Raw genomic sequence first — 26,731 nt, forward strand, 5'->3', positions numbered from 1 at the left:
CATGGGGTATGCAGTGCAAAACTGTTAAATAATGGGCCAAATCTTGCTGGAGCAGCGCATCTAGCAGTGTGCGACGTTAGACTTTTTCCTCTACTTTTCAGCTCAGAAATAATTTGTGTGATAATCAGCTCGCACTTTCAACAAGTTAACAGCATGGGGAGAACAATGACACCAATAATGTATCTCGATAACTTTAAACAATGAGATTTCAGAAGTGAGAAAGCAGAGAAGGAGGGTGAATTAGATTGGGTGAATTAGAGTGAGATCAGGTAAAGAAAGAGAAATAAAGACAGAAAAAAATTGACTGAAAAAAGACAGGTAAAGAAAGAAAAAATAGAAGATTTTCAATTTTTCAAACCTTTACGGGGAATTTACAACATGCAGGAATGAGACTCAATAGTTTAACTGCTCCATTTCTGCATGGCCAAAGAAATTAAGTGGAATTGCTTTAACAACTACCACGTCATTAAAAGGGTACTTATGTTGTTAATTATGAGCCCTAACTTTCTGTGGCAAGTTTAATGGACAGTTAATGTGAAAACCCATCTGTCAAGTTCTTACAAAAAACTGGGGGGGGGGGGGGTGCAGGGACGTTGAGGGCAAGCTGCCTCATGTGCAGTTAAGGAGATTTGCAACCCACAGCGTATCTTATCTTCGCTTTAACTTGCTGGATAATTTACACGTTAATATCATAAATCGTGAACTTACTGCTAAGTTCCCAGGATTATTTGGCCCAATGATTGGCCAAGTAATTTTATTTAATTAACCATTCTATTCTTTTAACCGTTTTAACAGCTGCATTCAAGCTTAGCAAGAATGTATCAATGGAACTTAAACTGGATTGCAATTACAGCTCTGTAGAAATAGTCACGTGGATAGCTGAAAGTATATTTGTCATTTGCTTCATTGCAATCCATACAATATAATACAGTTCAACAAATCTTTTTTAAAAGGACCTAAAACAGATTAATCACATCTACCAGTACTGCACAGTATTTAACAATTCATCATTTATAACAAAGTTCTTTGTTTATCACATGCCCTTTAGCAAGCCACATGATGAACTGTTGAGTAAGTTATAGGCGTCACAAAGCTTCAACATTGGCACCTGATGAAGGGTTTTTTCACATCTAAACAAAAGAGCTTGTCACACTGATTGCCAAAAGGGCCGGATGAGGTGAAAGACTGTGTTCCATCACTGAATTGGTAACTGGGCAACCTTCACATCTACAAAAACAACTTATATTTATATAGCACCTTGAACGTAATAAAACATTCCAAGGCACTTCACAGGAGCATTAAAAAAATTATGATAGTAAGAGTTTCTATATTTAAAAAAGAAAAGAATTAACAAAGTGACTGTAGGTCCTATAGAAAGTGAGTCTGGCTCGAGAGTCCGAGTGGCCTACTGCTGCTCCTACTTCGTATGTTTGTAGTCAGGCATGAATAAGGGTTTCAACAGCAGATGAGCTGAGACAGGGGTGAAGTCAGGTGATGTTACGGAGGTGGAAATAGGCGGTCTTAGCGATGGCACGAATAGGAGGTTGGAAGCTCATCTCGGGGTCAAATGTGGCACCAAGTTTGTGAAAAGACTGGCTTAATCTCAGACCGTTGGCAGGGAGAAGGATGGAGTTGGTACCTGGAGAATGAAGTTTACAGCAGGGACCAAAAAAATAGCTTCCTTCCCAACATTTAATTGGGAGGAAATTTCTGCTCATCCAGTGCTGAATGTCAGATAAGCAGCCGAATAATTTAGCAACAGTGGAGGAGTCAAGTGAAGTGGTGGTGAGGAAGATCTAGATAAAAATGTTTATATAAAGTGCTTAATTGGCATAAGGGGGCTTAACACATTGGCTTCAGCAAGATGGTACAACAATTAAATGAAAAGATCCAGACTTTTGCAATTCATTTAAATATTCTATTCAGTTAACAAGGACAGAAAACATTGGAAAAGATAGAAAATGGAAATGTTCTTAAACATTTTATTATTTTATCAATTATTCATTTAAATAGATGTGATTGCAGCCAGTTTTGTTTCCTTTAAAGACTTCCCTCCACTAATTTTATCCTGAAGGTGCTGCAGGGTAAGGTTCTGCAGGTGCTGACAGTTGAGACTAGACCAATGTCTTGTTCTTAACCAACATATATGCACACAATCAAATGCATATTATAAACAGCAACCGGGAGCAGGAACTGGCTGATTTCTTTCCTGCTTCCCCACACCTGCAATATCCCACCCAAGTTACCATTTTCTCCTTACGCTACTGACTCATAGAAGAAGATCAGTTAGTTCATCAAACACCAGGAATTTTATTGGTCTATATGACCCTATACCACAATAAGCAGTAAGCTTAGTGCACTGAGCCATTGGGGAGCCCCAATTCCATTTTTGTTCATGTTTCACTTCCAGATCTCCATTGCATGTGATCCCCAACCAAAGCAATTTAAGTAGTCTGACAAGGTCCATGTGTTTCTCGGCCTGTTATTCCTGATCGGTTAAAAAAGACTTCAATGAGTATCTGTGCTTATTATATTTTACCACAATTTAATCAAAATTACCAGTAAGACAACTGTCCTTTAACAATGAAGAATAAAGCAGAACGTTTATTTTTGGAAGGCTCGATTTATGAATCTTAATTGGGTTTCAACAATGTCAAAAGTGCTGCTATAAGATGCAGCAACTACTATTTAAACCAATAATATCACTGCACATTCTTTGCTGGGTGAATACAGAATTTCTTTGGTCTTCCTGATTCAGAAATTGATCAAACAGAAAATAGGTATTCAACATATAGCACAGCATAAGAAATTATACGCATGGTGAGAATGATTTCTCCTTTACTAGTTTCCTTATTGGCTCCTTCAGATATTATTATAACGGGAGCAATCTGTAGCAGCTGCAATTAATGCTGCACAAAAGGGTTCTTAAGAAAATTAACTTCATACAGCAATGTTTCAAAAATATGTATGATAAAAATTCGCTACTAGAGATATGAACATATTGGCCAGAATTTTACAGCCCCCAAACGTGTGGGCTGGTGGCGGTGGGAAATAAAATTAAGTGGGAGGTGGGGGGGGGGGGGGGCCGTTCCCGCTGCAAGTTTACATGAGGCGGTGGCAGCGAGAAACGGCCCACCCGGCCCAGGCCATTCATGGTCCTTAAGTGGCCAATTAACTGGCACTTAAGGGCCTCCTTCCACCGCCACGGGTATTTTACCCTCAGCGGCTGAATGGCAAAGGCCTCAAGAACCCTGCTTAGTAAAACCAGGCGGCCTTCTTGCGGGCTAGGGGGGCCCTCCTGATTTGGCACCCTGGGCCCCACGGAGAGCCGCCCCCAACGCTCAGTACTACCCGCCCGCCACAATCCCCATTGCCTCACTGGGGCCCAGCCAATAGTCCCTGGTGAGGCCCTAAAAACGTACTTTTTATCCAGGGCCCTTCTTCCTGTTGCCTGGGTGCAGTCCCAGAAGTGGCCACCACCCGGTGGCGCTGCTGGGACGAAGAGCTGCCGGCCCGCTGATTGGCCGGCAGCTCCATTAGGCGGGACGTCCTGCCTCGAGGAGGTGGAAGTCCCGCCCAAGACCAAGTAAGGGCTCGGGGAGCGAAAAATCCCGGCCTGGCTCCCCAGGCCCGGCAGAGGTGGGCTCGCCATCGACTTTTCGGCTACGCCCAACGTAGAATTCTGGCCATTATCTTAAACTGACAATTCAGTGCAGTACTGCGAGAGTGTCTGACTGTAGGAGGTGCTGTCTTTCAGTTAAGACGTTAAACCAAAGCCCTGTCTGCCTTTTCACGTGGACAGCAAAGATCCCACAGCACTATTCAAAAAGGAGCAGGGGAATTCTCCCAGAGGAATGGCTAATATTCATTATTTATCCTTCAAGTATCATCACTAAAATAGATTATCTGGTCATTTATCTCATTGCTGTTTGAGGAAGAAAGGCTAACAAAAAAAATCAAGGACTGAATTAGATCAAAGGAAGAGGTGTATAAAGTTGCCAAAAAATGGTAAGCCTGAGGATTGGGAGCATTTTAGAATTCTGCAAAGGAGGACCAAGGAAAAGATTAAGAAAGGGAAAATGGAATAGGAGAGTAAACTCACGAGAAACATAAAAACGGACTGTATAAGCTTCTTTAGGTATGTAATAAGGAAAAGATTAGCAAAAACAAATATGGGTCCACTACAAGGGAAGTCAGGAGAATTTACAATGGAGAATAAGGAAATGGCAGAGAAAGTTAAAAAATACTTTGTGTCTGTCTTCAGAGGAAAATACTAAAAAGCTCCCTGAAATAATGGAAAATCAAGGGACTAGTGTAAATGAGGAACTGCAAGGTATCAATATTAGTAAAAAAAAAAGTACGAAGGAAATTAATGGGAATTAAAGTAGATAAATCCCCTGGACCTGATAATCTACATCCCAGAGTGTTGAAAGAGGTGATGTAGAAATAGTAGATGCATTGATGGTCATCTTTCAAAATTCTATAGACTCTGGAATAGTTCCTGCAGATTGGAAGGTGGTGAATGTAACCCCACTATTTAAGAAAGGAGGGAGAGAGAAACGAGGCAACTACAGTCCTGTTAATCGAACATCAGTCGTAGGGAAAATGCTAGAATCTATTATAAAGGATCGATAACAGGACACTTAGAAAATAATGGTAGGATTGGACAGAGTCAACATGGATTTATGAAAAGAGCTTAAAGCCGTGGTTTGCTCCTCTTGCTGCATGTGGGAATCCGGGAACATTTCCAGTCCCTGGGACCAGCATGTGTGCAGGAAGTGTGTCCAGCTGCAGCTCCTGGAAGCTCGGGTTTCAGAGCTGGAACAGTGGCTGGAAACACTGTGGAGCATCCGCGGGTCTGAGAGCATCATGGATAGCACGTTTCGAGAGGTGGTCACACCGCAGCTGAAGGGACTTGAGAAGGAAGGGAATGGGTGACCACCAGGCAGTCCAAGAGAAACAGGCAGGTAGTTCAGGAGCCCCCTGGGGACCCGCCTGCATATCGGTATTCCATTTTGGAGGCTGATGAGGCTGGTTCCTCCAGGGAGTGCGGACAGAGCCAAGCTTCTGGCACCACAAGCAGCCTGTCTGCACAGGAAGGGGGAAAGAGAGGAAGAGCAATAGTAATAGGGGATTCTATAGTCAGGGGAACAGATAGATGCTACTGTGACCGTCAACGTGACTCAAGGATGGTGTGTTGCCTCCCTGGTGCCAGGGTCCGGGATGTCACTGAATGGCTGCAGGGCATCCTGAAGGGGGAGGGTGATGAGGCAGAGGTCATGGTACATGTTGGTACCAATGACATAGGTAGAAAGAGGGATGAGGTCTTGCATCAAGAATTCAGGGAGTTAGGCAGTAGACTAAAAAGCAGGACCTCTCAGGTTGTAATCTCTGGATTACTCCCAGTGCCACGTGCTAGCGAGGATAGAAATAGGAGAATAGCACAGTTGAATGTGTGGCATAAGAGTTGGTGCAGGCGGGAGGGTTTTAGATTCTTTGACCACTGGGTCCATTTCTTGGGAAGGTGGGACCTGTACAAACGGGACGCTCTACATCTGAACCAGACGGGGACTAACATCCTTGCTGGCGGGTTTGCTAGTGCTGTTGGGAGGAGTTTAAATTAATTTGGCAGGGGGAGGGGATGCAGACTCCTAGCAGAATAGGGACACAGCTAAACACAGGAAAGTAAACAAGTCAGAGGGAATAGAGCGGAAGTAGGTTTCAAGGGAGTAAGACCAGGATGGATGGCCTCTACTTTAATGCCAGGAGTATTACAGGTAAAACGGATGAGTTAAGAGCAAGGATTGACATGTGGAATTGAGATATAGTAGCCATCACGGAGACATGGTTGAGGGAGGGGCAGGATTGGCAGCTCAATATCCCGAGATATAGAATCTTCAGGCGAGACAGAGGAGGGGGTAAAAGAGGAGGGGGTATTGCAATATTCGTTAAGGAGTCAATTACTGCAGTAAGGAGAGATGATATCTTGGAGGGGGCATCAAATGAAGCTTTACGGGTAGAGTTTAGGAATAAAAAAGGGACAGCCACATTGCTAGGTGTTTATTATAGACCCCCAGATAGTCAGCGGGAAATTGGGAAGCAAATATGTGCGCAATTCACAGAGGTGTGTAAAAATAATAATAGGGTAATTATATTAGGTGATTTCAACTTTCCCAACATTAATTGGGATAGTCATCGTGTTAAGGGCTTAGATGGAGTGGAGTTCTTAAAATGTATACAGGAGAACGTTTTAGCTCAATATGTGGAGGATCCAACAAGGAAGGGTGCAGTGCTGGACCTAATTCTGGGGAATGAAGCCGGACAGGTGGTTGATGTGTTGGTGGGGGATCATTTTGGTGATAATGACCACAACATGGTACAATTTAAGCTTGTTATGGAGAAAGAAATAGACAAGTTGCAAAAAAAGATTTTGGATTGGGGGACAGCGAATTTTAGTAAAATAAGGCAGGATCTGGCCAAGGTAGACTGGAAAGAGTTACTTGTCGGGAAATCTACAGAAGAGCAGTTGGGATCATTCAAAATGGAAATGGGGAGGGTACAGGCCCAACATGTTCCCTCTAGGGTAACAGGTAGGAGCAACAAGCCCACAGAACCATGGATGACCAGAAACATTCAGGGAACGATGAGAAGGAAAAGAGAGGCTTTTAGCAAATATAAGGAGAGCAAATCAACGGAAGCATTAGTGTAGTACAGAAAGTGCAGGATGGAGCTTAAGAAAGCAATTAGGAGAGCAAAGAGGGAATATGAGAAAGCTCTGGCTGGTAAAAGTAGGGAAAATCCCAAGATATTCTATAAGTATATCAATGGGAAGAGGATAACCAGGGGAAGAGTAGGACCCATTAGGGACCAAGGGGGAAATCTGTGGGTGGAGCCAGAGGACATTGGTAGGGTGTTGAATGAATACTTCACATCTGTCTTCACCCAAGAGAATGAAGATGTAGATATGAAACTGAGAGAGAGAGACTGTGAGGTTCATGAGCAAAATGTCATAGGGACTGACAAGGTATTGGAGGTTTTGGCAGGCTTAAAAGTGGACAAATCTCCAGGTCCGGACGATTTGTGTCCCAGGATGCTGTGGGAGGCGAGGGTGGAGATTGCAGGGACTCTGACCCAAATTTTTAATTCCTCGCTGGTCACAGGGGAGGTACCAGAGGATTGGAGAACAGCTAATGTGGTCCCACTATTTAAGAAAGGTTGTAGAGATAAGCCAGGGAACTACAGACCAGTGAGTCTCACGTCAGTGGTAGGGAAACTATTGGAGAAAATTCTGAAGGAGAGAATCTATCTACACTTGGAGAGGCAAAATTTGATTAGGAACAGTCAGCATGGCTTTGTCAGAGGGAGGTCATGCCTAACAACTTTGATTGACTTTTTTGAGCATGTGACCAGGTGTGTAGATGAGGGTAGTGCAGTTGATGTAGTTTACATGGATTTCAGCAAAGCCTTTGACAAGGTTCCACATGGGAGACTTATCAAGAAAGCAAATGCACATGGGATACAGGGTAACTTGATAAGGTGGATTCAAAATTGGCTTAGCTGTAGGAGACAGAGTGATGACAGACGGCTGTTTTAATGACTGGAAGCCACTGTCCAGTGGTGTACCACAGGGATCTGTGCTGGGTCCCCTATTGTTTGTCATTTATATAAACAACATAGATGACTATGTGGGGGGTAGGATCAGTAAGTTCGCGGATGACACAAAGATTGGCCCAGTGGTTAACAGTGAGGTTGAGTGTCTTGGGTTACAGGAAGATATAGACGGGATGGTCAAATGGGCAGAAAAGTGGCAGATGGAATTTAACCCTGAAAAGTGTGAGGTGATACACTTTGGAAGGAGTAATGTGACACGTAAGTATTCAATGAATGGCCTGACACTGGGAAGTTCTGAGGAACAAAGGGACCTTGGCGTGTTTGTCCATAGATCTCGGAAGGCAGAAGGGCATATGGGACACTTGCCTTTATCAATCGAGGCATAGATTACAAAAGCAGGGAGGACATGTTGGAGTTGTACAGAACTTTGGTAAGGCCACAGCTAGAGTACTGTGTGCAATTCTGGTCGCCACATTATAGGAAGGATGTGATTGCATTGGAGGGGGTGCAGAGGCGATTCACCAGGATGTTGCCTGGGATGGAACATTTAAGCTATGAAGAGAGGTTGGATAGGCTTGGGTTGTCTTCACTGGAGCAGAGAAGACTGAGGGGTGACCTGATCGAGGTGTACAAGATTATGAGGGGCATGGACAGGGTGGATAGGGAGCAGCTGTTCCCCTTAGTTGAAGGGTCAGTTACCAGGGGTCACAAGTTCTAGGTGAGGGGCAGGAGGTTTAAGGGGGACTTGAGGAAGAACTTTTTTACCCAGAGGGTGGTGACGGTCTGGAATGCCCTGCCTGGGAGGGTGGTAGAGGCAAGTTGCCTCACATCCTTTAAAAAGTACCTGGATGAGCACTTGGCATGTCATAACGTTCAAGGCCAAATGCTGGCAAATGGAATTAGTTAGACAGGTCAGGTGTCTTTAATGCATCGTTGCAGACTCGATGGGCTGAAGGGCCTCTTCTGCACTGTATTATTCTGTGATTCTGCGATTATTGTTATTCTATGAAAACGAAATCACGTTTAACAAACCTGTTGGGAGTTTTTTTGAGGATGTAACTAGCAGAATAGATAAGGGGGAAACTGGTGGATGTGGTATATTCAGATTTTCAGAAAGCTTTTGATAAAGTCCCACAGAGGAGGTTAGTAATCAAAATTAGAGCACAGAAGATTGGGGGGAATATGCTGGCATGGATTGAAAACTGGTTATGGGACAGTAAATAGAGAGTAGGAATAAATGGGTCATTTTCAGGTTGGCAGGTTGTGATTAATGAGGTACTGCAAGGATCAGTGTTTGGGCCCCAGCTATCAATAATTTGGATGTGGGGCTAAATATATTTCCAAGTTTGCAGCTGACACAAAATGAGATGGAAGTGTGAGTTGTGAGGAGGATGCAAAGACACTTCAAGGGGTTTGGAGAGGCTAAACGAGTAGGCAAAAATTTGGCAGATGGAATACAATGTGGAGAAATGTGAAGTTATCCTAATGCTAATATAAATGCTAATTCAAAAAGGGAGGGAGGCAGAAAGTAGGAAACTATAGACCAGTTAGTTTAACATCTGTCATTGGGAAATTGTAAGAATCCACTATTAAGGAAGTAATAACAGGACATTTAGAAAGCAAAAATGCAATCCGTCAGAGTCAGCATGGTTTTATGAAGGGTAAATTGTGTTTGACTAATTTGCTAGAGTTCTTCGAAAATGTAACAAGTAAAGTGAATAATGGGGATCCTGTAGATGTATTATATCTGGACTTCCAGAAGGCATTTGATAAGGTGCCGCACAAAAGTTTAATACACAAGGTAAGATCACATGGGGTTCGGGGCAATTTATTAGCTTGGATAGAGGATTGGCTAACCAACAGAAAACAGAGTCAGGATAAATGGGTCCTTTTCTGGTTGGTAAGACATAACTAGTGGGGTGCCACAGGGTTCGGGTCCTCGGGCCCCAACTATTTACAATCTATATGAATGAATTGGATGCAGGGATAGAAGGTACTATAGCCAAATTTGCTGATGACACTAAAATAGGTGGCATAGTAAGTTGCAATAAAGAAATAAGAAATTTACAAATGGGTATGGATAGGTTAGGTGAATGGGCCAAAATTTGGCAGATGGAGTTTAACATGGATAAGTGTGAGGTTATTCATTTTGGTTGGAATAGAAAGACAAATTATTATCTAAATGGAGAGAAGCTTCAGAGTGCTCGGGGCAGAGAGATCTGGGTGTTCTCGTGCATGCATCGCAGAAAACTAGTATGCAGGTCCAACGGGTAATAAGGAAGGCAAATGGAATTTTGGTATTTATTGCTAAAGGAATAGAGTATCAAAGTAGGGAAGTGTTGCTGCAACTGTAAAGGCATTAGTGAGACTGCACCTGGAGTATTGCGGACAGTTTTGGTCCCCTTACTTGAGGAGGGATGTAGGTGCATTGGAGGCAGTTCACAGGAGGTTCAGTAGATTAATTCCAGAGATGAGGGGTTTGTCTTAGGAAGAGAGATTGAGCAGTTTAGGCCTTTACTTTCTAGAGTTTAAAAGAATGAGAGGATATCTAATTGAGGTATATATGATTAAGGGGATTGGCAAAGTAGACGTAGAGAAGATGTTTCCTCTGGTGGGGCAATTAGAGGTCATAGTTTTAGGATAAGAGGTAACAGATTTAAAACAGAGATGAGGAGAAATTATTTCTTTCAAAGGGTCTTGAGTCTGTGGAATTCACTACCCCAGAGTGCGGTGGATGCCGGAACATTGAGTAAATTTAAGGAGGAGATAGACAGATTTTAATTAGTGATGGGTTAAAGGGTTATGGAGAACGGGCAGGAAAATGGAGTTGAGGCCGAGATGAGATCAGCCATGATCGTATTGAATGGCGGAGCAGGCTAGAGGAGCTGAATTGCCTACTCCTGCTCCTAGTTCTTATGTACTTAGGTATTTTGGTAGGAAAAACAGAAATACACAGTATTTCTTATTTTTTTTTCGTTCATCAGATGTGGACGTCGCTAGCTAGGACAAAATTTATTGCCCATCCATAATTGCCCTTGGTGGTGAGCTGCCTCTTGAACCACTGCAGTCCAGGTGCGGTAGGTACACCAACAGTGCTGTTAGGAAGGGAGATCCAGGATTTTGATCCAGTGACAGTGAAGTAAAGGTGTTATAGTTCCAAGTCAGGATGGTGTGTGGCTTGGAGGGGAACTTGCAAGTGGTGGTGTTCTCATGAGTCTGCTGCCCTTGTCCTTCTAGGTGGCAGAGGTCGCGGGTTTGGAAGGTGCTATCTAAGGAGCCGTGTTGCTGCAGTGCATCTTGTAGATGGTACACACTGCTACCACTGTGCGTCGGTGGTGGAGGGAGTGAATGTTTGTGGTTGGGGTGCCAATCCTGCTTTGTCCTTGATGGTGTCGAGCTTCTTGAGTGTTGTTGGAGCTGCACCCATCCAGGCAAGTGGACAGTATTCCATCACACTCCTGACTTGTGCCTTGTAGATGGTGGACAGGCTTTGGGGAGTCAGGAGGTGATTCACCCACCGCAAGTTACGTAGCTTCTGACCTGCTCTTGTAGCCATGCTCTTTTGTACTTCCAAAGCTTTTCATTGGAGTAAAATATTACCTTTGGGGCCTACGAAAATATCAACAGAGGCCAAGATGTAAAATTAAGTTTTCTTTTTGTTTAATACAAAACCAAAATAATGGAATACTATTCCTAGCCTCTGACCTGCTCTTGTAGCCAAGATACTTATATGGCTACTCCAGTTCAATTTCTGGTCAGTGGTAACCTCCAGCATGTTGACAGTGGGGGATTCAGCGATCGTAACACCATTGAATATCAAGGGGAGATAGTTAGATTCTCTCTTGTTGGAGATAATAATTGCCTGGCACTTGTGTGGCGCCAATGTTACTTGCCACTTATCAGCGCAAACCTGAATATTGTCCAGGTCTTGCTGCATTTCTACACGGACTGCTTCAGTATCTGAGTCGTCGCGAATGGTACTGAACATTGCGCAATTATCAGCGAACGTCCCCACTTCTGACTGAAGGAAGGTCATTGATGAAGCAGCTGAAGATGGTTGGGCCGAGACACTACCCTGAGGAAATCCTGCAGTGATGTTCTGGAGCTGAAATTATTGATCTCCAACAACCACAACCATCTTCCTTTGCGCGAGGTATGACTCCAACCAGTGGAGAGTTTTCCCCGATTCCCACTGACTCCAATTTTGCTAGGGCTCTTTGATGCCATACTCGGTCAAATGCTACCTTGATGTCGAGGGCCGTCACTCTCACCTCACCTCTTGGAGTTCAGCTCTTTTGTCCATTTTTGAACCAAGGCTGTAATGAGATCAGGAGCTGAGTCGCCCTGGTGGAACCCAAACTGAGCGCCAGCGAGCAGGTTATTGCTAAGCAAGTGGCGCTTGATAGCACTGTTGACGACACCTTCCATCAGTTTACTGATGATCGGGAGTAGACTGATGGGGCGGTAATTGGCCGGGTTGGATTTGTCCTGCTTTTTGTGGACAGGAATTTTCGAAATTGCCAGATAGATGCCAGTGTTGCAGCTGCACTGGAACAGCGTGGCTAGAGGCGCAGCGAGAGGCTGGGAAGTGCTGAACTTCAAAGGGACTTGGGTGTCCTTGTTCATGAGTCACTGAAAGCTAACATGCAGGTGTAGCAAGCAATTAAAAAGGCAAATGGTATGTTGGCCTTTATTACAAGAGGATTTGAGTATAGGAGTAAAGATGTCTTACTGCAATTATATACAACCTTGGCGAGACCGCACCTGGAGTACTGTGTGCACTTTTGGTCTCCTTACTTTAGGAAAGATATACTTGCCAGAGAGGGACTGCAACGAAGGTTGACCAACCTAATTCCTGGGATGGATGGACTGTGCTATAAGGAAAGATTAAATAGACTGGGCCTTTATTCTCTGGAGTTTAGAAGAATGAGAGGTGATCTCATTCAAACATACAAAATTCTTACAGGGCTTGACAAGGGTATATGCAGGAAGGATGTTTCCTCTGGTTGGGGTGTCTAGAACCAGGGGACACACTATTTAGGACTGAGAGGAGCAGGAATTTCTTCACTCAGAGGGTGGTGAGTCTTTGGAATTCTCTGCCCCAGAGGGCTGTGGAGGCTCTACCGTTGAGTATGTTCAAGACTGAGATAGATAGATTTCTACATATTAAAAACACCAAGGGATACGGGGATGGTGCAGGAAAATGGTGTTCAAGTCGAAGATCAGCCATGATCTCATTGAATGGCAGAATGGCCTACTCCTGCTCCTATTTCCTATATTCTTATGTAATATGTCAGCAAATTTACAGGTATGCTTGCCAACATTAGAACTTTGACTTCATTAGTTGTGAAGCACGTTAGGACCTCCAGAGGTCATAAAATGTGCTATATGAATGCAGGTTCTTTCTTTCTTACTTATTTAAGTAGGAGAGAAAAAGGTCTTCTGTCTGAAGCACTCAGACATACAATGAAATGTAAGATACTAATGCAGAGAGACAATTAGTTCTTCAATTGTATTTGCCAATAAAAAGATTAAAGATTAAAGAGAAGCTCCCTGCTGAACTACTTTAACTGTACCTGCTACCATCACATCTGCCTTTCACTAAGAAATGGTTCAGTTTTGCACCTTACCCAAATTAGCTATCTTGAAATTTATAATGGGTGATCTATAAATGGGGCAAAAGTTTTGTTTTCGGTGCAATAGGTGATCAGGGCACAAAAATTTGCATTGGTTTTGACAAACATTTTTTCCCCAAATTTCAGCACAAATTTCTTTTGCGTATCGCCGAATGTAAAATTTTCCATGAACCACCTCAATTGGTAGCACATTTTAGAATATAATATTTTTTAATTTTGCGATAAAAATTTTTGAGACATATTTAAGAGTGGTAACCAGGTGTCACTTTATCAATACAACTAAAAACAGATTTAACAAAAAATTAACAATTTTTAATCAGAGTGTCCAGTCCACCACCTGTAAATAATTAAAAATGACTCTAAAAAGCTGTACAGAACCATTTACTAGTTACATTTGGTGCACAGCAGTCAGTTTTGTAGAACATTAAAAAAACGTAAAAGCTTTAAATCGTGCCTATTAGTGTCATTGTGGCTTAAAAAAAGGTCCATTTAAAGAGCCTCCTCAGCGGTCCACAAACAAGGTGCAATTAGTGGAAACTCGTACTGGTGATTAATTCATCCTGGAGGCATGGTCACTTTGTGGGCGAGGCCAGCTTTTACTGTGACGTTCTTTAAACTATATCAAAATATCGCAGAAACTCAATTTGCACTTAGCATAATGGAAGCTTCAAATTCCATGATCTTTTGCACTGGTTTGGTCGATCTCGGGCAAATTGCACTGAAAAAACCTCGCACAAACTCCTGCCCATAAACTTTTGATGCATTTTGAGTGCACGATCCCAGCCTTGCTGTTTACTTAAGATCTATCCAGTCAATTTTTATTTTCCAAAATCTTTCTAACCTGCACCATAATTTGTTTTTTAGACGCTCCAATTTAAGCTCCCCTAACAGCTTTGCCAAAGCCATTCAGTAATTGAGACTTCAGGAAGCAAGGTGAATGCTGTGTGGTGATTTCCCACACCACCAGCTGAAGGTCATAGAGAGATACAACACTGAAACAGGCCCTTTGGCCCACCGAGTCTGTGCCAACCATCAACCACCCATTTATACTAATCCTACATTAATCCAATATTCCCTACCACATCCCCACCTTCCCTCAATTCTCCTACCACCCAGCTACACTAGGGGCAATTTACAATGGCCAATTTACCTATCAACCTGCAAGTCTTTGGCTGTGGGAGGAAACCGGAGCACCCGGAGGAAACCCACGCAGACACAGGGAGAAAGATGGTGCAAACCTACATCTTTGTAATTTTGGGGATATCTTATTGGTTACACTGATATTCCCCCAACTTTACCTGTAGTTTTATGTACAATTCCTCATACAATAATTACAGATCTATTACAGTAATAGCCAGATGACAATGAATTTGCATGTTACATATGTCACTGAAATTACTTTCTGGTGGACAAATCTGGTTATAACAAATTCTTACCACATTCAATGCAGGTTCCATTCTATGAACCATGAAATCTAGGGCTTTTCAGCCTTGAAAACAGGTAATGAGAAGGAATTACATAATGGTATCTAAAATAGTAACTGATGTAGAAAATATAAATCCAGAGTACAACTTCAATGTGAACTACAGGAGCAGCAGAAGGGAACACAATTTCCTTCAAGTGACCATCCAATTTCCTTTTGAAATCATTGATTGTCGCCACTTCCACCACACTCATAGGTAACGAGTTCCAGGTCAATATCACTCACTGCGTAAAAAAGTTCATCCTCACATTCCCCCTGCATCTCTTGCCCAAAACCTTCAATCTGTGTCCCCTTGTCCTTGTACCAACAGCTAATGGGAACAGTTTTCCCTGGTCTACCTTATCTAAACCTGTCATAATCTTGTACACCATTACCAAATCTTAATTTCCTTTGCTCCAAGGAGAACAACCTCAGCTTTTCCAACCTAACCTTGCAACTTGCAAAATCCCCCATCACTGGAATCATTCTGGTAAATCTCCTCTGCACTTTCTCAAGGACCCTCACATCCTTCCTGAAGTGTGGTGACTGGAACCGAACGCACTACTCCAGAGTTAAGTTAAACTAAGTAGCACTCCCTTAACTGTATTTATTTTGTGATCAGTTCAGGCCTGCAAACTTTAATGCCACAAAACATGCTTGCACACTGTCAATTTACACTTTTACAGGAACCACTGTACAAATCTGATCCGGCTGACTACGATTTAGTTACTAATGCAAGTAGCATGGCTTTTGGCAATTGTGACCAATTAGCAAAATGGGCTACTAAGTCTTTCATGACTTTCATCCACAGAAGATGTCCCATCGCGCTGATCACAGCAAGTTGGATGATGCACTTTTTCATAAAAATAGAAGTACTATTCCACCTGCTGCACAATGTATTATTCTATTGTTACGTTTAACAATACTATCGACAGAATTTTATTCTCGTTGGACGAGAGCCGTCCACCAACCGAAAAGTCGGTGGTGATTCCGCCTCCGCCTGGCCTGGGGATCCAGACCGCATTTTACAATCCCCAGGCCCTTAATTGGTCTGAGATGGGACCTCCACCTCATTGAGGCAGCAAGTCCTGCATAACGGAGCTGCCGGCCAATCAGCAGGCCGACCGCTCTTAGTCCCAGCAGCGCCACTGGGAGCAGTGGCCACTGCTAGGACTGCAACCCAGCTTCGAGAAGAAAAGGAAGGACGGCCCAGGAAGAGGTAAACTTTTGGGGCCTCGCCGGGGGTGTTCGGTTGGGCCCTGGCAAAGCAAGGATGGTCAATTGGGGGCACGCGGGGTGTGTTGGGCGTTGGGGGTGGTTGGGGCATCGTGGACAACCCTCCGTCGGGCACAGGCCGTCTGATCAGGAGGGCTCCCCCCTCCCCAGGCTGTCAGAAAGTCACCTGCTTTTCACAGCCGGCTTTTCTCGGGTCTGGGCCGCCTGCCAATGGTAAAATTCCTGTGGCGGCGGGCGGAAACCCTTAAGTAGCCTTTAACTGACCTGGGACGGGCGCGCCATTTTTCATCTCCGCCGCCCCATGTAAAATGGCAGCAGAGGTGGGAGCGGGTTGGGAAGGGCCCCCAGAGTCTCTCAGTCCATTTTACACACCCCACTTTCTCCCCCAACCCATCACCCACCCCCCCCAACCCGCCACAATCTTGCTCTTTGGGGGGGTGGCTGGGGGTGGTGGAGAGCGTAAAATTCCAGCCCATGTCCTGTCTGTTCTATTAAAGGTCACAAAATCTATTTCTGTAAATAGTCTCATGCCAATTAGTGGCACAGTGGTTAGCACTGCAGCCTCACAGCTCCAGCGACCCGGGTTCAATTCTGGGTGATGCCTGTGTGAAGTTTGCAAGTTCTCCCCGTGTCTGCGTGGGTTTTCTCCGGGTGCTCCAGTTTCCTGCCACATGCCAAAGACTTGCATGTTGATAGGTTAATTGGCCATTATAAATTGCTCCTAGTATAGGTAGGTGGTAGGGAAATATAGGGACAGGTGGGGATGTTGGCACAGACTCGGGGAGCCGAAGGGCCTGTTTCAGTGCTGTATCTCTAATCTAATCTTACGTATGCTATTATTTCTCTCTAGACTGACAGCTGCCAATCTCAATCTTCTCAAGGCCAGAAAAAAAAGCAGGAAATGACGAGCTTTTATTCTAATTTTTTTATATATACTAGCTGCTGCTTTTGCATTTCAATTATATACCTGCAGTCATAAATTCCATGTGGCAAATTTCAGGATTATTTGGCCATTTTTTTCCAAAGAAAGAATTGAAAAAGAGTGTTAATTTTTTTAAGTTAAGTGTATTCTTACAAGTCTTAAAGCATCTGGACAAAAGCTGATAATATGTTAAATGGACATTTTAAATAAAGAAATTGTTACCTTTTGTCTGGGTAATCAAAAGGATATCAAACTCACTGTTTTTAAGTCTTATACTTACTTCAGCAAATGAATAACACGAGATAAAACAGAAACTAGGACAGAGGCTGGCAGAGAAAGGCTTTTTGAAATAGGAAGACAATCAAATTTGTTGAAGGAAAATTGAGAGATTTCACTGAGGTGAAGAGGTTACAAATGCTGGAGTATCGTTAGGAGCCATCTTGCTTAAGTCAAGTGAGATAATTAGGTACCTACAGCAACCTAAATTTGTAACAATGGAGAAATCGTCTAGTCATAAATTCATAACACTCATCATTCATCTTGTGAATGGATAATAAATAATGCAAAGCAGGGAGGATTTCTCGCCGAAAACAGAATTTAAATCCAGGAAGTGGTAGTGTAACAAGAGGTGGACCTGGTTTTTAAAATTTTCCAGCTTTCTTTAACCTACTAGAGAACAATGAACTGTCACAGTCGCCACAGTGCTAACTAGTCCTACTTTGCATTTTTAAAAGCGTGCATTGTGAAGCCAAACTGCAAACGACGAACCTTTATCAAAACATGCACACACCTTAGAATTCATCATAGAAATCAAAACCCAAATTTTAGAATGCCATTTTAAGATTTTAATTGGACCTATTGCTAAGTATGTTGATAGAAGCATGGAATGGTAATGGTTAGCTACAAATCATAAAAAGTTGTAAGAATAAATATGCTCCATATTTGACAAAACCACTTGGTATTGTTACAAGAAGTCTTATTTTTGCACGAAAATCTTAGAATTCTGTGTGTTTTAAAAAACTGAAAAAAGGATGATCAGTGGACATGGACACCTGCAAATTTTTGGATGTTGACTTTGTATACAAGAATAGGAAAGCAAGCAGTTTCAAGGAAGCCAGCTAGGGGTTTTGACCTCCTCAGAGCAACACTTTGAATGACAGGGAGGACACTGTGTCTGGTCATGTGATCGGCTCAGGAAGGTTTCCTTTCACTTTGGACCCTTTTAAAAACCAGTGAGTTGGACAAATAGCAGGCATTTGAAATTTGGTTTCTGACCTGCCTGGAAATCAAAGTGGAAGACCCAGAAAAAGATCTGTCTCTATAAAAAGGAAACCTGCCTCTCCTGAAAAGAAATCTTGTATTTGAAAGATGACAGATTCCTATTGCCTCCTGTCTCTTAAGAATTCCTGCAAAGAATGGTGCCTGTTGCCTCCTGTGTTTTGGAAAATCCTGGAACCTGATGAAAGCTTCGACTGCTATACGGCTGCTGAGAGTCCTAAGCAGACCTGCTGCTACACCCCTGCTGAAAGATCTACGTGCCGCTTGCTATCGTCGAATTGCCTTGAACGTCTTCCCATCACAGACTGTTCATCAACCTCACTTGGAGAGGCATCGAGTGGTATCCGACTATTCGACTCTGGGACACCTTACCCTACTGAAGAATTTCCTACCAGAACGTGACAAACTGAATTATTTTATTCCTTTTATTCATATATAACAGCTGTAAATCAGAAGCCTTTTTTTTCCAGATTAACTTTTTTTTGCGTGTGTGTGTGTGTGTGCATAAGGGTTAGGGAAATAAAGAGTTTTTCATATATATGGATTTATTTCATTAGTGGCTATGACTTTTTTTTCTAATAAATAGTTAATGTTGTTGTTTAAAGAAAGCTGGTTGGTGTGCTTCATTCTGGGGGACAAATAGTGTGTCTAATTAGTTACTCTGCGATAGGTAGGAAAAATGTATTGATATGCTGTGATCCGTGGAGAAGTGGGACTGAATTAAGAGTGCATTTCTCCCTCCTTGGTCATAACAGTATTTAAAAATCATTCCATACCAGTGAGATTTTCATTCACAGGAACTACAAAGAAACCTGAAGAACTATAGCAGAAATATACAAATTTTTCTTTGAAAGATAAAATGTCAATAAAATACAGAATTCAATGCCTAAACAAATAGCAGAATGTAACCTTGGACACTCAAACACTTTAAGGCCATTAAATCTCATTTTACCAAGGTATGACTATGAAGCTCAATGGTCATTTGGAGATACAAAAATTCTCTATGGTAATTAATTGGGCAGAATCTATAATATGAATGCTGGGCTGTTACATTCAACACAAATGGACTACGGCATTAGGAACTCACAAAAAAAATCAACCACTAAGTATTCAGTTATTTTCTTGAAATAATTTGTTAGTCTCTAAATATGTCAACTAAGACTCGTGCATAGTAGAAAAAAAAACAGGCTATTTCATGACAATATCCCATTATAGTCAAATGTCTTATCGTTAACTTTGATGCATGTTTTACGTTACAATTACAGTAATGGGTTTTGCTGTCAACTAACAAAGATATTTGGCACAAGACGTACCAACAGCTAGTTTTTTCACAGTAACAAGCAGTTGTTAGAACAGACAATTGGTGGCTCCGCTATATATTTCAGACTTTTAGTTAAATCATAGGCCTCCAGGCTAAACCACTATATCAGACTACAACTAAAGCATGCATAACAGACTTCAGTACAAAGAAAAGAGTGGCATATTTTTCCCTGAGAGATAAATATTTTTTTTTAATGATCACAAGTTAATGATAAAACTTTGGACAAATAACAGCCAATTTCTGACATAAGAAGTGACTAGACAGGTCTTTCTTGCTTACTTCTTGGTAAAGGGCTCCATTAGTTGTAGTCTGATTACAGAATTCATTACAACACAGACATTGAGGTGCCAATGAAAAGTCAGCCAATGAACAGGGGATAAAGTTCTATGTATGGTAACCACTTAACTCTAAGGCTGTCGCAGGTAGCTTTTTTTTTTAAACACCAATTATTTTTCAAAATATTCAAATTTACAAACATCCTCTATGGAGCCTATAACGTTGAATTGCTATGTTGCTGGGAGAAGGATAGAAAACAGACTGCAGCTTCCAAAGGCATTTATTGAGTATGTCTAGTTGAACGAATTGGTGGAGGTCACCCTGAATGAGGGGGACCAGGTAACTCAGTTGGCTAGATGGCTAGTGTGTGATTCAGATCAACAGCGCAGGTTCAATTCCCGTTCTGGTCTGATGAAGGTAATGGGAAACCACCTCATATCCCCTCTTCCCTAGTCATGCTCATCTCTCCTGGTGGAGAAAAAGAGCAGACAACCTGCCCTCGGGCACACCACCACCACGGCACCCTAAATGGCAATACCCCAATGTAGTCAATCCCATTGTTTCATGAACAAAATGCACAAATAATACAAACTTACCACCAGCATTCCATTAACAGCAGTTATTGTCTTCTATAAGTCAATTCCCACAATATAATTTTTTAAAATATTTTTGAGGTAAATTACTCAAATTAATTATTTGATGTCCTTTGCAAGGCAGCTGTTCTCTACTCTAGATCATGCCACTGAAAAGTGGACAGTGGGAGATTTGAAATAACTTTAGACTGCTTTTAGAATGAAAGAACTTGCAAGGAATCAGCTTGCCCTGAATCTTATCTATTTAGTGCAAAATGGGTCAATATTAGTCTGCCTTGCCCAGCTGAAATGTTCTGACTCTATAAGAAACCTATAAATGGAATAAAGCACCTTAAAATAAAACAGAATGGCTTACAAATTACCTGTGGTGCACTGTCCATATAAACAGCAGTTGCATATATTGTGAACATTTACTGACCTGTTCAGCTTTCTGATGAAAGACAGCAGACATGTCAAGCAAGGTGCTGCGTTCATCTAGTGCTGCTGCAAATGCCTTCCACTCCAGCTCCAGCTGACTGGCAATCTGCTTGATTTGCTGAGATGCGTAATGGTTAGATTCCAGTAATCGATTGGCCACTGACATTATGCGGTTGATGTTTACATATACATTCTATGGAAAGACACACAGAACAAACAACTGTTGGTCTTTGTCAAATAATATATATTTGGATAATATATGAGTCTTTTCTTGTGATGGTACAAAGCAACATGGAAAGAATCATCACACTCCTGAGTTTAGGAATTCCAAAAAGAATTTAAACTTAATTTTCACTTTTCTTAAAACAAAGGCAGGGATTTAAATTGTCAAAATAAAACTTTTTTTTTTGCTTAAGAGCAAAATACTGCGGATGCTGGAACTCTGAAATGAGAACGGAAACTCTGTTTCTCTCTACACGTCCTGCCAGACCTGCTGAGTATTTCCGCCACTTTCTGTTCTCATTGTTTTTTTGCTGAACTGAAATTTGCACCGAGATGGATAACAGGCTCATCAAATGTATATTTGCAAGGTCTAAACAACTAACATGTTCAGATTAGCGATTAAAAGATTTTATGTTATAATATAAAAAGCTTACTATCACCATCTTTATAAAGACAGCTGTGTTTTTACACTGAAGGCCAATATTAGGAACACCTGGCTAGCGTAATCATACTGATGATGCCTGAACACCTACCACAGCCCCCTGTATTTCTGCCAAAGATACTTCAAGATCAGACGCGCAAATATTAGGGGTCACTGCCATGCATTCTTGAAATGGGTCCCTGCTGAGAAAAGTCAAATATTTGCAGAATAGCTATTACTATATATAAATGTTTTTAACAAGTGTGCTCCTCAAGCTCCAAGTTGTACAGTAAAGAAATTACCAAATTCCAAATATAAATTAAAAAGGTAAATGTTGGTATATAACTATTATGTATTATAAATAGTGAGTCACTTCAAGGTTCCATATGACCTGCAACGTTAGGTAGCACTGTAAAAATAACACTAATGACAGATTGAAAACAATGGGGTACCATTGAACATTATGGGTCAACCCCAAACATGACCCTTAGCAATCAACTTGTGTTATTTCATATATATATTTAAAAAATCACAAGTACCATCTTCCAGAATTGGTAAAACAAATGTGCAGAAATGCAAAGCAATGCATGCGGTCTGAATGTGATGGCCACAGCTGAAAAAACAGATGTGGGTCTCCTAAAATCTTAAACAAGAAGTCAAAGAGCCGAATTAAGAAGTGGAGATGGAATCAAATAAACATAGAAAGTGCAGCCATGCCAGAGGAGCTTCATGGTGGACAAGGTTGTCGACAGTTTAAAAAAGTAAATCAAACTGGCAATGTTCCAAACAGCCCATTGTTACAAAAGGTTTTTTTTTGTACTAAAATTTTGGACTTCTATGTGTTTCAAAAAAAAACTGGAAAAAAGGATGCTGCTCGGTGAAAGATACCTGCAACAATAATTGGAATTCCAGCAATGTTTTGAAAGGAAGTTCAGAACAAAGAGTTGAACTTTATGGGTGTTTTGAAAGGAAGTTAAACTTGTAAAAGGACAGGAAGGTCAGCAGTTTCAAGGAAATCACAGGGGTTTGACCTATCTTCAGAGCAGCGTGAGTGACTAAGGGGAGACATGTGACCATGTTCAGGAAGGTGCTTTTTTCACTTTGGACCCTTTAAAAGCCTGTGAATTGTACAAAGAGCAGGCATTTGAAGTCTTTGCTTGACCTGCATGGAGCCAGAGAGACAAGACCCAGAAAGGTGTTACCTCTCCCTGAGACGCGCATCTCTTGAGACTCTGCATTTGAAAGGTTGCCTCTGGCCTCTGAAGAATTTCTGCAGCCAGTGAGATCCCTGCTGCCTCCTGTGTTCTAAGCAAATCCTGAAATCTGAAGAATTCTTCTACTACGAGACTGCTGTTTCAAAACCCAAGTAGACCTGTTGCTGCACTCCAATGGAAGACCAATGTGATGCCTGCTGCAGTTAAATTGCCGTGAACACCTACCCATTACAGACTGTTCATCAACCTCACCTGGAGAGACTTCGAGTGGCATCCGACTATTCGACTCTGAGACACCTCACTGTACCAAAAACATCGTAACAGAACGCAATCGTACTCAATCATTTTATATTATTCCTCCTATTCCTAAGAAACAGTAATAATCCAAAACCCCCCTTTTGAAACCGGTTAAACGTTTCTTTTTGAAAGTATGTGTGTGTGCATGAGGGTTAAGGGAATAAGGGTTTTTTTTTCCATGCATAGATTTATCTCGTTAGTAGTTACAACTTATTATTTCTTTTCTAATGAATAGTTAATGTTGTTATTGTTTAAAGAAACCTGGTTTGGTGTGCTTTATTCTGGGGGAAAAATACATAACAAAGCTGATTACCTCCGAGCTGACTCGGAGGGCGGAGTTCCGGAGCGGTGAGTATATAAAAAAAACTTACCTCGGGGATTCTCGGAGCAGACTCGGAGGGCGGAGTTCCAGAGCGGTGAGTATATAAAAAAACTTACCTCGGGGATTCTCGGAGCAGACTCGGAGGGCGGAGATCCAGAGCGGTGAGTATATAAAAAAAAACTTACCTCGGGGATTCTCGGAGCAGACTTGGAGGGCGGAGTTTCGGAGCAGTGAGTATACAGAGTAAGTTACCTCGGGTGGGAAAAAAAACTGAAAAAGTGACGTCACAGGAAAGCTGTGACCTGATTGGCTGGTAGGGAATCTGTACCGAATTTGAAAATAAAACTGATAAAAATTGATTAAAACACTAATTAACTAATTAATAAGTAGAGTAACTAAACCAGAGGGAGGAGATTACTGTATTTAGACAGCATTGAATATTTATTGCAGAAATTTAGCACTAGGGACCACATAGTGAAGTGGATTTAATAAGTATTTATTTTATATCAATTAACTAATTAGTGATAGAAATGTCAGTTAGAGGGGTGAAGTGCTTCACCTGTGAGATGTGGGAAGTCCGTAACGCTTCCAGCATTCCGGGCGACTACATCTGCAGGAAGTGTACCCAGTTGCAGCTCCTCACAGAGCGCATGGATCGGTTGGAGCGGCAACTGGATGCACTTAGGAGCATGCAGGTGGCAAAAAGCGTCATAGACAGGAGTTTTAGAGAAGTGGTTACACCCAAGGTACAGGCAGATAGATGGGTGACCGCTAGAAAGGGCAGGCAGCCAGTGCAGGAATCCCCTGTGGCTATCCCCCTCTCTAACAAGTATACCGTTTTGGATACTGTTGGGGGGGATGGCCTATCAGGGGAAAACAGCAGCAGCCAGAGCAGTGGCACCACGGCTGGCACTGTTGTTCAGCAGGGAGGGACAAAGCGCAGAAGAGCAATAGTTATAGGGGACTCTATAGTCAGGGGCACAGATAGGCGCTTCTGTGGACGTGAAAGAGACTCCAGGATGGTATGTTGCCTCCCAGATGCCAGGGTCGAGGATGTCTCTGAACGGACAGAGGGCATTCTGAAGGGGGAGGGTGAACAGCCAGTGGTTGTGGTACACATCGGTACCAATGACATAGGCAGGAAGAGTGATGAGGTCCTGCAGGGGGAGTTTAGGGAGTTAGGTAGTAAGTTAAAAAACAGGACCTCAAGGGTTGTAATCTCTGGATTACTCCCTGTGCCACGTGCCAGTGAGGCTAGGAATAGGAAGATAGTGCAGCTAAACACGTGGCTGAGCAGCTGGTGTAGAAGGGAGGGTTTCAGATATCTGGACCATTGGGCTCTCTTCAGGGACAGATGGGACTTGTACAAGAAGGACGGGTTGCATCTAAACTGGAAGGGCACTAATATCCTGGCTGCAAGGTTTGTGAGCGTCACTCGGGAGGGTTTAAACTAGTGTGGCAGGGGGGTGGGAACCAGAGCAGTAGGACAGCTAGTAAAGTAAATGAGGAGGACATAGTAAATAAGGCCAGTAGGACTAAGAGGAAGAGCAGGCAGGGAGATGTTGCAGAGCACAACGGGACTGGTGGTCTGAAGTGCATTTGTTTCAATGCGAGAAGTATAACAGGTAAGGCAGATGAACTTAGAGCTTGGATTCGTACTTGGAAATATGATGTTGTTGCTATTACAGAGACTTGGTTGAGGGAAGGGCAGGATTGGCAGCTAAATGTTCCAGGCTTTAGAAGCTTCAGGCAGGATAGAGAGGGATGTAAAAGGGGTGGGGGAGTTGCATTACTGGTTAAGGAGAATATCACAGCTGTACTGCGGGAGGACACCTCAGAGAGGTCATGCAGCGAGGCAATATGGGTGGAGCTCAGGAATAGGAAGGGTGCAGTCACGATGTTGGGGGTTTACTACATGCCTCCCAACAGCCAGCGGGAGGTAGAGGAGCAGATATTTAGACAGACTTTGGAAAGATGTAAAGGTAACAGGGTTGTAGTGGTGGGTGATTTTAACTTCCCCAATATTGACTGGGACTCACTTAGTGCTACGGGCTTGGATGGGGCAGAATTTGTGAGGAGCATCGAGGAGGGCTTCTTGAAACAGCATGTAGATAGTCCAACTAGGGATGGGGCCATCCTGGACCTGGTATTGGGGAATGAGCCCGGCCAGGTGGTCGAAGTTTCAGTGGGGAAGCATTTCGGGAGCAGTGACCATAATTCCATAAGTTTTAAGGTACTTGTGGATAAGGATAAGAGTAGTCCTCGGGTGAAGGTGCTAAATTGGGGGAAGGCTAATTCTCACAATATTAGGCAGGAACTGAAGAATTTAGATTGGGAGCGACTGTTTGAGGGTAAATCAACATCTGACATGTGGGAGTCTTTCAAACGTCAGTTGATTAGAATCCAGGACCAGCATGTTCCTGTGAGGAAGATAGACAAGTTTGGCAAGTTTCGGGAAGCTTGGATAACACGGGATATTGTGAGCCGAGTCAAAAAGAAAAAGGAAGCATTTGTAAGGGCTGGAAGGCGAGGAACAGATGAAGCACTTGAGGAATATAAAGACAGTAGGAAGGAACTTAAGCAAGGCGTTAGGAGGGCTATAAGGGGTCATGAAAAGTCATTGGCAAACAGGATTAAGGAAAATCCCAAGGCTTTTTATACATATATAAAGAGCAAGAGGGTAACCAGGGAAAGGGTTGGCCCACTCAAGGACAGAGATGGGAATCTATGTGTGGAGCCAGAGGAAATGGGTGAGGTACTAAATGAGTACTTTGCATCAGTATTCACCAAGAAGAAGGACTTGGTGGACGATGAGCCTAGGGAAGGGAGTGCAGATAGTCTCAGTCATCTCATTATCAAAAAGGAGGTGGTGTTGGGTGTCTTGCAAAGCATTAAGGTAGATAAGTCCCCAGGGCCTGATGGGATCTACCCTAGAATACTGAGGGAGGCAAGGGAAGAAATTGCTGGGGCCTTGACAGAAATCTTTGCATCCTCATTGGCTACAGGTGAGGTCCCAGAGGACTGGAGAATAGCCAATGTTGTTCCTTTGTTTAAGAAGGGTGGTAAGGATAATCCAGGAAATTATAGGCCGGTGAGCCTTACATCAGTGGTCGGGAAACTATTAGAGAGGATTCTTCGGGACAGGATTTACTCCCATTTGGAAACAAACAAACTTATTAGCGAGAGACAGCATGGTTTTGTGAAGGGGAGGTCGTGTCTTACTAATTTGATTGAGTTTTTTGAGGAAGTGACGAAGATGATTGATGAGGGAAGGGCGGTGGATGTTGTCTATATGGACTTTAGTAAAGCCTTTGACAAGGTCCCGCATGGCAGACTGGTGCAAAAGGTGAAGTCACATGGGATCAGAGGTGAGCTGGCAAGATGGATACAGAACTGGCTCAGTCACAGAAGACAGAGGGTAACAATGGATGGGTGTTTTTCTGAATGGAGGGATGTGACTAGTGGTGTTCCGCAGCGATCAGTGCTGGGACCTTTGCTGTTTG

The 26,731-nt window shown here is 42.8% G+C and overlaps 1 protein-coding gene across 4 annotated transcripts in view; it reads right to left on the minus strand.

Moving 5' to 3' along the window:
- The window catches only part of LOC137384483 (triple functional domain protein), an 873,575-nt gene that overhangs the window by 455,119 nt on the left and 391,725 nt on the right, over positions 1-26,731 (minus strand). For all 4 annotated transcript variants that reach the window (XM_068058645.1, XM_068058631.1, XM_068058625.1 and 1 more), the window contains exon 7: positions 20,754-20,945. In XM_068058645.1, coding sequence (XP_067914746.1) covers positions 20,754-20,945 — 192 coding nt within the window. The remainder of the gene's footprint in view (positions 1-20,753; positions 20,946-26,731) is intronic.

Source organism: Heterodontus francisci, chromosome 2, assembly GCF_036365525.1.
Source record: "Heterodontus francisci isolate sHetFra1 chromosome 2, sHetFra1.hap1, whole genome shotgun sequence".
Taxonomy (NCBI): Eukaryota; Metazoa; Chordata; class Chondrichthyes; order Heterodontiformes; family Heterodontidae; genus Heterodontus; species Heterodontus francisci.